This window comes from Piliocolobus tephrosceles, chromosome 11 (assembly GCF_002776525.5).
Source record: "Piliocolobus tephrosceles isolate RC106 chromosome 11, ASM277652v3, whole genome shotgun sequence".
NCBI classification, from domain to species: domain Eukaryota; kingdom Metazoa; phylum Chordata; class Mammalia; order Primates; family Cercopithecidae; genus Piliocolobus; species Piliocolobus tephrosceles.
In genome coordinates this window covers 12,464,030-12,478,434 of record NC_045444.1, presented here as the reverse complement: position 1 = coordinate 12,478,434, position 14,405 = coordinate 12,464,030, and the positions used below count along the sequence as shown (strand labels likewise).

Below are 14,405 nucleotides of genomic sequence, written 5' to 3'. Positions count from 1 at the left end.
AATCTGTCTCTGCATTTTATGTAAAAGTATGGTTATTACTGGTTTGGTTTGTTGTTGTTGTTGTTGCTGTTTGTTTTTTGTTTTTTTTTTTTTTTTTGTCTGTTTTGACAGAGTTTTGCTCTTATCGCCCAGGCTGGAGTGCAATGGCGTGATCTCGGCTCACTGCAACCTCTGTCTCCCGGGTTCCAGTGATTCTCCTGCCTCAGCCTCCCAAATAGCTGAGATTACAGGCATGTGCCACCATGCCCTGCTAATTTTGTATTTTTAGTAGAAATGGGGTTTCACCATGTTGGCCAGGCTGGTCTCAAACTCCCGACTCCAGGTGATCCACCTGCCTTGGCCTCCCAAAGTGCTGGGATTACTGGTGCGAGCCACCGTGCCTGGCCCAGTTATTACTTTTTATCTTAAAACCTTAAAATTGTTCCTCAAAAAAGGTTGTTCATTTTATTAACTCTTTTTTTTTTTTTTTTTTTTGAGATAGAGTCTCGCTCTGTGGCCCAGGCTGGAGTGCAGTGGCACAATCTTGGCTCATTGCAAGCTCCACCTCCTGGGTTCCCGCGATTCTCCTGCCTCAGTCTCCTGAGTAGCTGGGACTACAGGTGCCCGCCACCACACCCGGCTAATTTTTTGTATTTTTAGTAGAGACGGGGTTTCACCGTGTTAGCCAGGATGGTCTCAATCTCCTGACCTCCTGATCCGCCCGCCTCAGCCTCCCAAAGTGCCAGGATTACAGGCTTCAGCCACCGTGCCCCGCCAACTTTTCAAATTTAAACAGGGAGGAAGCCCCAGCCCAACTGGCTGGATCCCAGAGCTGCAGGTGACAAACCCCACGCACCCTCTGAGTCTCACTGTGAAATCCAGAACATTGGTGTGCAGTCTGGAGCGACTAGTGTTAAGCTCTTTTTATGCCAATTGCTATCTATGAGCAAATGTGGTTGATTCACAGTTTCATCAGCAGGGCATCATCCGCCAATAAAATACTAGTTTCAAAGTTAATTCTTCTCGTAGATCTGTATAGAAGTGCTTCGTACAGAAGATTGCCTTTTAAGGGGCCAAAAGACATGTGATTATACTAAGAACAAAATGCAAGTTAGCAAAGCACTGCATAAATGTTTATAATTAAGTGGTTCTTATTATGTTGAGGCAAAATCTTATTATATTGAGACTTTTGCTTCATCAAATTTTAGAATAAATCAGCTTTAACAAATAGTATTAAATGAGATATAATCTAATTACAACTTTAAAAGTTAGAAATTGAGAATAAAATCCAAGAAAAAGGAAGATTGAGATACCAGCTGAGGGGTTCATGGTGCTTACAGCTTGGGACTCTGAGACAAAAAGGCATCTCATCCCCAAATGGAATATAGGCTGGATGGTCCGGGGTCCTGGGGCACTGCTGTTAATTCCATTCCATCTAATACAGATTGTGGGAACACAGCCTCACTTTTCAGACATCCTAAATATGAAAATACTCAGGGAGAAGAAGATGTCATGATGTATGTAATTTACTTTAAAATTCTTCACTAAAAACAAAATAACAAATATGGCAAAACGAGTTTAATCTATGTGTGTGGCTGAGTCTCTGACAGGGCCCCAAAGAGTCTTCAGGCCGATGTGCAGCCCCCACCCTGAGAGTGGGCCTGGACTCACCTCTAACAGACAGCAGGTCACAAAAGGTGGGGACTCCCGCTCTCACCCTCTCCCTCCTGCCCTAGGGGAGGCCGTAGGTGCTGGTGCAGGGGAGAGGCCAGGGGGCTGGCAGTGGAGGGTGTGGGGGCTGGGTGGAGGAAAGGGCAGGAAAGATCCTTCCAAGCCCAAATGCTTCTGGTGAAAGCACTCAGGCACTGCAGGGTGCCACGCAGTTGAAAAGGAAGCTCCTAAGGCCGGGCGCGGTGGCTCAAGCCTGTAATCCCAGCACTTTGGGAGGCTGAGACGGGCGGATCACTAGGTCAGGAGATCGAGACCATCCTGGCTAACACGGTGAAACCCCGTCTCTACTAAAAACACAAAAACTAGCTGGGCGAGGTGGCGGGCGCCTGTAGTCTCAGCTACTCGGGAGGCTGAGGCAGGAGAATGGCGTAAACCCGGGAGGCGGAGCTTGCAGTGAGCTGAGATCCGGCCACTGCACTCCAGTCCAGGCGACAGAGCAAGACTCCACCTCAAAAAAAAAAAAAAAGAAAAGAAAAGGAAGCTCCTGAGGGAGGGTGCTTCTCTGTGTCCCAGTCCCCAGGGCTCTGCAGCGGCACCGGCACTGCCATGGGAAGATAAAATGGTCCTGATGCCTGGCCCAGCTCTGAGCCTGGTGCTGAGGACAGGCTGATTCCCCTCCTGAGCCTGAGCTCCCAGGAGGGCCCCTGCATGCCAGGCCTGTCCTTCAGTGTGCGACTGCCTGTCTCCCTGAAAGATCCAATCTCTCTCTCTTTTTTTCGAGACAGAGTCTCACTCTGTCACCCACGCTGGAGTGCAGTGGCACGATCTCAGCTCACTGCAACCTCTGCCTCCCAGATTCACATGATTCATTGTTTTTTTTGTTTGTGTGTGTGTTTTTTGAGGCAGAGTCTCACCCCGTCACCCAGGCTGGAGTGCCGGCTGCTTGCGGAGGTGGTGTTCTGTCCAATATGGTCGCTGCCTGGTGGCCAAAATGAGCATCTCAGACTGTGCTGGGCTTTCTGAAGGGCCACACAACAGTTCAGGTTCACCATTTGATTAAAGGAACATCAGCCGGACTCACGCCGCTGCCTGTGAGGACTGTCTGCAGAGTCCCCCCCGTGAATGAAAATGTCCGTGTAAGGACCCTGCGTAAAAGATGTTCTCTGTACTTCTGGAAAGCCACCAGTACAAATGCACTCTACATGCAGCAAAAATTACTAAATAACATAATACATAACAATCATGGAAAAACAAAAACGTGGTATATCCGTCAGCTCGGGCAGCCCTAACCAAATGCCGCAGGCTGGGAGTCCTGAGCCACAGAAATGTTTCCTCTCACAGCTCTGGAGACTGGAAGTCTGAAATCAAGGCGTCACCAGATTTGGGTTCCCTCGCGTACTCCCTCATTGGCATGTAAATAGCTGTCTTCTCACTGTGCTCTTCCAAAAAGTAGAAAAAACAAGTATGCGTCAACAGATGACAAATAGACAAAACGAGGTGGATGCGTGTCGTGAAATATTTATTATTCAGTCACAAAAGGAGTGAAGCCCTGATGGGTGCTACAGCACGGATGGACCTGAGACATTATGCTATGCGGCCTAGGCCGGACACAAAAGGAAAATACTGCATGATTCCCCTCACATGCAATCTCTAGATGAGGAAAATGTGTGGAGACAGACAGCAGCCCCGCCCAAGAAGCCAGGAGGACGGAGAAAGGTGTTTCTCACTCCCCACAGGTGCCAGGGGGCAGCCTGCTTAGACAGCCACCGCTTTCAAGTCCTCCTCAGAGAATCCCTTCACACCTAACTTGTTGCAGAGCATTTTCCTGCATGATGGATGTGCCGAGAACACTGACGGGGCCTCCAGTCCTGGCCCGGTTCTGGTCCCACACACTCTATGAGCCAGAACATTCCACTGGAGTTTTGATGGGTGGGTCGGTTCCAGCCTTATCTGTTTACAGCTGATAAGGAGGAAAGAGGCCTTTCCTGGCAGGGACCCGCCCACCCTTCCCGTGCTCCCGGCAACGCTTCCAGCTGGGCCTCTTGATGGCAAACAGGGCAGCTCCTCAGCAGTAAAATGCAAAACCCTTTGGCAACCTGGGACCACAAAGCTTTGTGTGGAGAGCAAGTGACAGTTTGGCGAAAATAGGTCATCAGAAGCTTTATCGCCAGGCCATCGGCCCTTCTCAGAGCAAGCCTCTTAAGCATATCGCACTGCTATTTCTTGCCTCTCAGTTCTGTCTTGCTGGCAAGACATTTTTTTTCCCCTAGTTTCCACTTATAAAGTGCAGATTTTCAAAATCTTACTCTACATATGAAATGTGATGATGTATTGGAGTTTTTAAAACTTCAAGAAAAAAGTTAGGGAGGAAACAAATGAGATAAGATTGGCCAAGGCTGATACTGAATTGCTGAACCTGGGCTTATTGGCTCATTCTCCCAGCCTTTGTGTATGTTTGGAAATGTCCACTAAGGCACAATTTAATAAATAAACTATGGGGGAAAGTTAGATTTTAGAGGCTGCTTTTAAAGCTTTCATATTGTTAGAGAGGTTTGGTTTCAACATCACTCTGTAAAGTGAACAGTTTTAAAACTTATTTAGACAAAAAATACAATCCTCTAGCTTATATACATCTTCACTTTAGTATACAAACAATTCAGCTCATGCAGAAGATTCTATTAAAGTCATAAAATGTACTTACTTTTACATATAATAAAATGATGTAATTAACCAGTAGTAACCATTGAGTTTAAAAGTGTATTTTTTGATCGGGTGCGATGGCTCATGCCTGTAATCCCAGCACTGTGGGAGGCCGAGGCGGGCAGATTAGGAGGTCAGGAGATTGAGACCATCCTGGCTAACACGGTGAAACCCCATCTCTACTAAAAATACAAAAATTAGCCAGGCGTGGTGGTGGGCGCCTGTAGTCCCAGCTACTCAGGAGGCTGAGGCAGGAGAAAGGTGTGGACCCGGGAGGCGGAACTGGCAGTAAGCCAAGATCGTGCCACTACACTCCAGCCTGGGTGACAGAGTGAGACTCTGTCTCAAAAAAAAAAAAAAAAAGTGTATTTTTCACCGGGCATGGTGGGTTTGTGCCTGTAACTCCAACACTTTGGGAGGCAGAGGCAGGAGGATCGCTTAAGGCCAGAAATTAGAGGACAGCCTGGGCAACATAGCAAGACCCTATTTCCACAAAATAAAAAAAAAAAATTAGCTGGGCATAGGGGCACGAGCCTGTAGTCCTAGCCATTCAGAGGCTGGGGTGGGAGGATCACTTGAGCCCAGGAGTTTGAGGATGTGGTGAGCTATGATCGCTCACTGCACTCCAGCCTGGGTGACAGAGTGACACTTTGCCTCTAAAAAAACAAAATTAACAAGGTGTTTGTCTCATGACTCCACTTACAGATGCTTGATGAAGTTCTGGGGCACCTTCCTCCATATGCTCTGCCCACTCAGGTCTGCTGGCCTTGACCTGGTCCTGGCAGCCCACAGGACCCATTGCTGGGAGGCCCCCGGGACAGCCCGGTCCTCCAATTTCCCATTGCTTTATTTAACAGCCTCTTTAATAAACCTCACGTGTAAAGGTGTAAGAAATTAAATCACCATTGAAGATGATTTCAGCCTTGGAGGAAGAATCCTATTTTTAGAAATAAGTTTTTACATTAAAATCACAGAACAATTTGCAACACTGGGTTGCAAAGGGTCTTCTTTAGTGCTGATAAAAGGGCCTCAGTCCCTATTCCCGTAGTTAGAAAAACAGATTTAGAAGGTGCTAGAAAAGACCACAAATCACTCCCTCCTTGAGTTCCGTTTGGATTCAGCAGGCTCCTCGGGCGAGGGCGGGCGCTGCAGTTGCCCCTGTGCTCCCAAGGGCTCCCTGTGGTTGCCTTAAATACCTGTGGGTATCTCATAGTATCTGCGCCATTCATGCTTTTCAGAGATGGAACTGGACTGGAACTCTCTAAGCCACCCTTTCTGTCTTTTCATGCAGGGGATAATAATAGCGCCTACCCTCGAGGGTCCTATAGTAGATGGGGGCAGCGCCCCTCCCCCACCTGCCGGGCACAGAGAAGAGGCACCATCTGCGGAGTGACGGGGCCTCTCTTAAAGCAGGGGCGACATGCGTTCCCTTATCCTCGTGTTCCCCATTCAGGGCAGCTGGGACCCGAGGCTGTGGCCTGTGCCCCACAGGGCAGCTCCCTCTCCCGCAGGGCCGCTCACCATCTCCCAGTACAAGGAGTACGCGATAGAAAATCTCCATCTTCCTATGAAAGCTTTTTGTTCATGTTAGTTTTTTTTTTTTTTTTTTTTTTTTTCAGCGAGAAAATGGCTCGTCACCTTGGATACCAATGTTTTACCCCAGGGATTGCTCACTCCTGCTGCTGTCAGCACTGTAAACACTGCTGGGGGGAGTTGGCCCGAGTCCCCACCCCCAGCCAGGTCTCAGACGGGATCGTCCTTCAGGCGCGGAGGGGCCTGCCTGTCACTGCACCCCCAACCCTAGCTCAGGGGCTGTAGTACTCAAGATACCATCCCGTTTCTCCTGGCTGAGGAAGGGAAAGGAACGTCCACACCCTCCGTACTTATCCATTCTGTGTCCCCGGGGTCTGGAGTAAAGACACCTTCAAATGCAGAGTCTCTTCACACTCAGCTTTCCTGGAAACTGATCTTCAATGCACTCAGAGAAGGAGACTCTCAAACCAAAAATGACCTGGAGGCACCATGTCAGGTAAGGACAGAGGTCATGAGATCTTAGAGCCAAGAGGGGGGTCTTAAGAGCCTCAGAATAAATCATAGCACACGAGCCACTGTTCATTAAAGGAGGTGTACACTTTCTGTCTCAAAATCTTGCTAAGCCATAGCAAAATTAACAAAAACCTACAAGTTACAAAATGATTGCCTTATTCATTATAATTATTTTACATAATTTAATATTTATATATAATGATTGCATTGTATGTTTATGTATCTGTGAATTTCTGCTTACACTTTTAAAGACATTTTCAACTTCAATGATTTTCTTTAAATATTCTAGGTTTCTGTTTACGGTCAGTTTGGCATTACAGATCACCAATTTGGGAAACAGTAAGAAACATTTTATTCATAATTTCAGTTTTAATTGCATAAAATATTTGTTTCTCAATCATTATCAGTCTCACATTTTCAGTATTTTTTAAAGGCTATCAAAGAGAGAAACATAACGGCCGTAGAGAGGAAGTCACCAAGGTTGCCATTCAGAAGCACCAACAGTCACCGCTCAACTGGACCTCCAGTCATTTCGGGGAGGTGACTGGGAGCGCCCAGGGCTGGGGGCCGGAGGAGCCACTCCCCTACTCCCTGGCTTTTGGGGAGGGTAAGTTGCAGCGCTGCCCACAAAACCCGGGGCGTCATCTCAGTCTGCGGACTCAGAGTTTAGGATATAAGAATATGTAGTATAAATTCAGGATAAAATTCAAGGAGAGCATTTTGTTATCGTCAAATGATGATGCACTTATAAAGCTATAAAGCTAGACACAGCTTCTAGTGAGGTGTTAAAAAGTTGTATTCGTTCATCGGCAAAACGTCGTGTTTGCTCTTCAATGGCTATTCTGCTGCAGATCTAGAGAACTGTGATTTAAATGTGTTGAAAATAAGTATCCCAAGCCAAGATAACAGTGGACCCTTGCTTGGCTTATCGCAGACACGGCGTCCCCAGGAGGCCCCTCGCCGGTGGGTTTGGCGTCATCACACCCGTGGGTGGTCGCGCCCGGGAGGCCTGTGCTTAATCACTGTCAGGTGAAGCCACAGCCAGAGGTTAACATGTGAAAGGAAGGGAGAGAGCAAGCCGGGTTTGCAGGCCGCAGCCCCGGTCGTTTCTTTCATGTCCCTAACAAGCAGGGTTTACCTGAGCAAACACACTTGGCGGGGAGCTGATTTTACTGCCTCACCGGGGCGGCCACGTTCTGCCCTGTCCCTGCGGGAGAATCGGGAGGGCCACGGGCCGCTGGGGGCGCGGGGCTGACGCGCGGGTGATCCCGCAGGTGCGTCCGCGAGGCCGCGCTGCTGCCGGAACGGCGGCACCTGCGTGCTGGGCAGCTTCTGCGTGTGCCCGGCCCACTTCACCGGCCGCTACTGCGAGCATGACCAGAGGCGCAGGTGGGCACCGGGGTGCGCGGGGAGGACGGGAGTGGGCGCCGGGCGAAGGGCGTGCGGGTCGGGGGCGCGGGAGTGGGCGCCGGGCGAGGGACGTGCGGGTCGGAGGGCGCGGGCAGTGGGCGCCGGGCGAGGGGCGGGCGGGTCGGGGGGCGCGGGAGTGGGGGCCGGGCGAGGGGCACGCAGGCCACCGCATTGATGCAGGTCCCGGTCTTCTCAGTGAATGCGGTGCCCTGGAGCATGGAGCCTGGACCCTCCGCGGCTGCCACCTCTGCAGGTGCGTCTTCGGGACCCTGCACTGCCTCCCCCTCCAGACGCCTGGCAGCTGTGGTAAGAGGCCCTGCAATTCGGTCCCCAGCTCACCACCACACCACACACTGTTGCAGCTTCACTGCAGCTCACCCTCCATACCGATCCACAGTGCATCTTCCATTGCCAGGCCACATAGCATTCAGCAAACTAGATCGATTCATCGTTGAAGAAAATCGCATTCATTGGGAATCATATAGTGAATTAAATTTTGTTTTGAAGTTGCTCATATCCAGATTGCTGAGTTTAAAAATGATTTCCAAACAGTGTCCTCACGTGTCCGTTTCAGTGAGCAGAATTTCAGGAGATGACCAACTGGTAATCGGAGAGGAATCTGGGAGACAAGTTAGCTGCCTAAATCTCAGGTGGTTTCTCTGCACTAGGCCAGCACCATCTGCTCAGCTGTGGGACCAGCAGGGGCACAGGCAGCAGGCCATTGGCAGCACGGCTTTTCCCTCTGGAATCCTGTGCCTTCTCGCCTCTCCTCTTTGGCGAGCACTGGCTGGAACTAGCAATGGAGGGCACAGCCAGTGAAGGCCCAGTCTCTCAGCCCCAACCCTGGCTCTGCCCTCTCCCAGGCCTGGGTGGTCTGGTGGTGCAGTGTCCAGGGGCACGCCTGATGAAGCCAAGGCCCCCGAGCCACTCTCCTGCCCCCTCCCTCCACTTCAGTCAGCCCTGGGAACCTCCATCTGTCAAAGGGCACAGCCCTGCAACCCCACTTCCCATCTGTCGTCCTCAGGCCATCCTGCTAGGGCTGTGTGGAGGGCAGCACCAGTGGCCAAAGATCTTCAACCCAGCTCCCCCAGCTTCCCTCTTGCTCTCGGAGGCCCGCAGTGGAGAACACTTAATGCATGCTTAGCTTTCCTTCACCTTCCTGTCCTCTCTTCTCTCCCTGGTAGGCCCAGCAGTCCAGGAACACTCTTAATACAGGCACAGCCCCTAACCCCACTTCCCACATTTTCCCAAAGCACCCCCTCTTATATGTGTGCTCCTTTTGCTGGGCCTCTGCCTCTGAGTCACCAGCTGCTCCTCTAGGCCCCAGAGACAGACAGACACAGACTTCACGGACAGGCATCAGAACCACAGCGGGTGCTTGTGTGGTCCTCACACATGAAGTCAGTTCCCACCTGCCATTAGACTGCCCAGGTTGGAATGTGGGGAACAGACTAGCTGTGAGACTTCCACGATATCTGGTCACGATTTTACATTCTTGGAAACATCCAGTGCTGGGACTGCTATTTACCAAGGACAGTGATAATGGCTCTGAAAATGTGGCCTCTGTTCATCAAAGCTGGACAAAATAGTACAGTCATCCTTCAGAGTCATCTGTCAGGTGCACAGAGGGTAGTAATACCTTTGTGTTCTTTCACCCATTCATCCTGCTTCAAGGCAAGTTACAGCGATGCTTGTGATGGCTGTGCAGACGGTGGTTATGATGACTTCAAGTTCACAAGAGTGATGGTAGATGGAACATCCTCCGTGGCAGGTGCCATTGCAGTAGGGCAAGCTCTTCTGGGTGTTACAGCAGGAGAGGAGCTCTCAGTGTATTTCAGACACTTTATATACCCATTATCCCATTTAACTCTTACGAAAGCCAATGAAGTAGGTATACCTTCTACGTTTGGGGCAGCTGAGACACAGAGAGATCAACTCCTACAGATCGTAAAAAGGGTCTGATTCTTAACCTTGTGCCATTCTTGTACTCTTTTTTTTTTTTTTGAGATGGAGTCTCACTCTGTCACTAGAGTGCAGTAGCATGATCTCAGCTCATCACAAGCTCCGCCTCCAGGGTTCACACCATTCTGCCTCAGCTTCCTGAGTAGCTGGGACTACAGGCGCCTGCCACCACACCCGGTTAATTTTTTAATTTTTTTTATTTTCAGTAGAGACGGGGTTTAACCATGTTAGCCAGGATGGTCTTGATCTCCTTACCTCGTGATCCACCCACCTCGGCCTCCCAAAGTGCTGGGATTACAGGCGTGAGCCACCATGCCCGGCCCATTCTTGTACTCTTTCTATAAGAGTAATTATCAATATGACTGGGTACAGTGGCTCATGCCTATAATCCCAGAACTCTGGGAGGCTTAGGTGGGAGGATTGCTTGAGGCCAGGAGTTTGAGAACAGCCTGGGCAATATAGCAAGATCTGTCTCTACAAAAAATTTTTAAAATTAGCCAGGTGTGGTGACGAGCACCTGTGGTCCCAACTACTTGGGAGGCTGAGAGGCAGAAGGATCACTTGAGCCTAGGAGTGTGAGGTTACAGTGAACTACGACTGCACTCCAACGTGGGTGACAGAGCGGGATCCTCTCTCTTAAAAAGAAAAGAAAGAATAAATATGAAACAAATGAAGATATTTTTTATAGCATTGTATAGAATATAGAAAGTTTGGTCATGTTCCAAAGCCAACAGCACAGTAATAGGTAAGTAAACGTTTTACATCCTTTAATGGGAGATTACGATGGTTTTGAAGAGTATGTGGAAGATAGAATGTTGCTACAAAAGCTTGGCCCCCTGGCTCCTGCAGGGACTCTCTGTCTGGGGATCTCCAAGAGCCCTCATTGCTCTGACTGATGCTCTGCGGGTCCAAGAATGAAAAGCTTCCATCTAGCAGGGACCTTTCCCCAGTCCGGAGCTAGCCAGGATCTCCTTGTTAGTCTGAGGGGGTGGCTCTTTCTACTGTAGCCCTACAACATCAGGTATCAGTTTTCACAAGTATCAAGAGACAATTTAATTCCATAGACTCTAAATTTTAGAGTCTAAATTTTAGAGTCTATACAATGACACAGTGATGTAGCCAAGTCAGGTGTCTTCAGAGATGGGCAGGTAACACAGAAGTGAGACAGGGCCAGGTCAGGACTCACCTCACTGCTGCAAACTAATTTTTAAAAATGCAATTCTGGCAAAAACCCACCAACCAACCAACTAACAAGCAAACATACATCCGTGGGCCAGACCCAGTCTACAGACCTCTGGGATGCCACTGGAATGGCTCTCACAGGTCCAGCTGGCTCTGAGTCTGTAAGCACGCACCCTGCGTCCAGCCCTCCTGTTTCCTTCCATCAGGGGAAGGCCAGCACAGACCCAGCACTGCTGACCCCTTTCCCACCTGAATAGCTTCACATGCTGTGAGCGCCTGTCTTAGCATCAGCTTCTCTGGAGCCTCGTCTGAACCTAGATGTTAGCATTCCTGTTTGGGGATTCTGGCACCCCTGGAACAATCCTCTCTCCCAAGGTGGGGTGCTATGGGGAGGTGGCACCCAAGCCTGGAGTGAGCCTGACCTGGCCAATGCCACCACAGCCTACCTGTGGACAGGTGTAGAGTGGTTCTTGCTGCAGGTGCTCATCTGCATCATTCCTGGTTAATTTCCAGTTTCATACTCATGCCAGGTTCCCAAGTCCAGAGGGCATCTCCTGGAGGTATAGTAGAGGGTGGGGCAGGCCTGGTTGGCGGGTGGGGAGGTGGCTGGCCTTTGCTCAGTTGCCCCGGGGGAGAGGGTCCCTATAGTTGGCCATGCTCTTCCACCAGCCTGACCCCACTCCAAGCCAGGCCTCAACTCACTTGTCAGAATGTTCTAGTGGTGTTGGCTGCCATGCCTGCAAGGTTGTCCACTTCATATGGCAATCACCACCCAGGGCATTAGCCAAGACCCTGCCCAGCGCCACCACTCCAGAGATTCCCATTCCACTGTACTGGACTGGAGTCCCAGCTACCAAGGTCCTCAGGGACCCTCAGGGTTCAGCATGAATGAGGCCTGCCGTGAGGGGTGGGGAGGGGAGACGGACTAGGCGTTCAGGCATGGCCACCTGTGACCAGTGGTGTGGAGGAGGGGAGCAGCAGGTGAGTCCCATCAGGCGCTGCGCCACTCACAGGGCTAGGCCTCCTCAGAACAGCAACCAGACTTTGAGTGGCTGCACCCTCCTGCTCCATCAGCTGTCCCTCGTCAAAGAAATATTTCGAGCACTCATTTGGGGAAAAGTGGAACCTTTGTTGCAGGAGATGGAGGTGAGCTGATTTATATACTACAGCACTGTTTTAAATCGGGTCTATTTGCCCAATCGCTCAATGACCTGGAGCAGGACTCCCTGAAAGGTCATAGGCCAAATGAGAGAGACGGAAGGGCTGTTCTTCGTTCCCCTTTAAAAACAGGACTGCAATTCTCCTTCAGCGCTCTGAGTTCTACGAACATTTAGAGGAAACCCTCTGTGCAGCCAGCAGGTACCAGCCTCCGCACACTCGCCCTACAGCGCGGCCCAGGGGCGGAGCCTAACGAGGGCTTAGGAGAAAAGGGCCTGCAGAAGGCTGGGAGCCGGCGTTTCTATTGCACGCCCTCAAACCAAGCCGCAACGCTGTATTCATACATCTCCGGTTTGTCTTTTATTCCAGACCCGAAAGACTTCCTGGCCTCCCACGCTCCAGGGCCCAGCGCCGGGGGCGCGTCCAGCCTGCTGCTCCTGTTGCCCTGCGCGCTCCTGCACCGCCTCCTGCGCCCGGACGCGCCCGCGCACCTTCGGTCCCTCGTGCCTTCCGTCCTGCAGCGGGAGCGGCGCCCCTGCAGAAGGCCGGGACCTGGGCATCGCCTTTCATTTTCACTGTTGTAAATAATAGATGTGTTTAGGTTACCGTAAGCTGAAGCGCTGGGTGGATATTTTTACGGGGTAATAAACATTTTCATGAAAGCGCCTTTGGCTCCAGATCCTTGGATCTGGTATCCAGATCCAGATACGTGTGTCCCCAGCACGGCTGGGACCTGTAGGTAGAGACAGCAGGACAACAGCGAGAAGGAGCCAAAGCTGGAGCCAGAAAGCCTGGCACCGCCTCCTTCCCCCGACAGCACCTTCCTTTCACAACATCTCCCTTACGGGGGGCGCGTCTGCTGCGGAACCTACCGCAAGGCGAGGCAGGCAGAGTTCAGCCTAAAGAGCCCCAGGCAGCCTCCTCCGTCTCCCCGGCGCCCCTTCTCAGGCCGCTTCCACAGCCAGTCCGGGGCGATGGGCGCCGCGAGCTGAGGACGCCAGGCCGGGCCACACCGCACAGGCTTGGCCATGCGGAATGAGTGAACACCTCAGGTAAAGGACACTTGAATTGAGCGCTTCAGCTTTTAAAATGCACAGTAGTTCACGAGCCTGCGTGACACAATTGCTTTTACGTTTTATATTGTCAATGAGTTTATTGGCATTTTCAATCTTTTCAACTAGTGGCTATGAAAATACGAATTTAACGTAACATTCAAATGAGTATTAAATTAAAATAGAGTAGAACTTCATTAGAGGGCTGGCTTGGAGTTCATTGGTTCATGAGAAAAATAATTATTCAAGTTTTAAGACATAAATATTTCTAGGCATTAATATGTTTTGAGGCCGGGCTCACATCTGTAATCTCACCACTTTGGGAGACCGAGGTGGGCGGATCGCGAGGTCAGGAGCTCGAGACCATCCTGGCTAACACGGTGAAACTCCGTCTCCACTAAAAATACAAAAAAAAAAAAAAAAAAATTAGCTGGGCATGGTGGCAGCGCCTGTAGTCCCGGGTACTTGGAAGGCTGAGGCAGGAGAATGGCGTGAACCCAGGAGGCAGAGCTTGCAGTGAGCCGAGATTGTGGCGCTGCACTCCAGCCTGGGCAACAAAGTGAGGGAAAAAAAATATATATATATATATATATATATTTTATATACCAAAGTTGTCTTAAGGTAGTTTCAAGTGCTTTCTGAGCAGTACCTTTTATTTCAGTTTATTGTAGGAATAAACAAGTCATAAACTTTGCAAATTATCCTAAGAGCTTGATGAATATGTATATGCTATTCATAAAATTTGTGTTTACAGAATGCCTATTTTTTACAACATTGCCAGGCAAAAAAGACCCTGCCTTATTTTCAGTAGGTGCACTTAGGAAATGGAACTTGAGAGGTCACAGTTGTGGTTAAAAGGAAAACAGAACTGTTCAATATTAGTATGAATATCTAGGGTAGAAATACGTTTTAATTAGAAAATTAGAAATCAGGCTCTATGGATTTCTCTACTGGAATACTAGAAAGGATCCTTCCAGTGAAATGATTCTTGATTATAAGCAAGAAAGTCAAACTCACCATTTATCTGTCTACTAACTAATTGAAAAGCCTTTACCTACCTAGCCCTGAAAAGACAAGGAGAATTTGAGGATAAAAGGCATTTTCTTTTCGCAGCCCAGGTGTCCAGGGAGACAGTTAAAAAGGAGAAACTTCTCAGGAGAGAAAAGAGCAATGCTGGGCTCATGGCTGTTAGCGTCATATAAATGTGTCCCAGATCTTATCTGTCCCCTGCGGTTGAGGAGGACA

General features: G+C 49.9%; 1 protein-coding gene across 3 annotated transcripts; it reads left to right on the top strand.

Moving 5' to 3' along the window:
• The first annotated feature begins 5,976 nt into the window (after nt 1-5,976).
• LOC111528105 (cryptic protein) lies at nt 5,977-12,774 on the top strand. 3 transcript variants are annotated; one of them, XM_023194727.2, is made up of 6 exons: nt 5,977-6,379; nt 6,686-6,735; nt 6,830-7,003; nt 7,671-7,785; nt 8,003-8,112; nt 12,478-12,774. In XM_023194727.2, the coding sequence occupies exons 1-6, from the start codon at nt 6,324-6,326 to the stop codon at nt 12,690-12,692; spliced, it is 720 nt and encodes a 239-aa protein (XP_023050495.1). In that variant the 5' UTR covers nt 5,977-6,323; the 3' UTR covers nt 12,693-12,774. The 3 variants fall into 3 exon arrangements, with proteins under 3 accessions (XP_023050495.1, XP_023050496.1, XP_023050497.1); XM_023194728.1 differs by lacking the exon at nt 7,671-7,785; XM_023194729.1 differs by lacking the exons at nt 7,671-7,785; nt 8,003-8,112.
• Nucleotides 12,775-14,405: the final 1,631 nt, after the last annotated feature.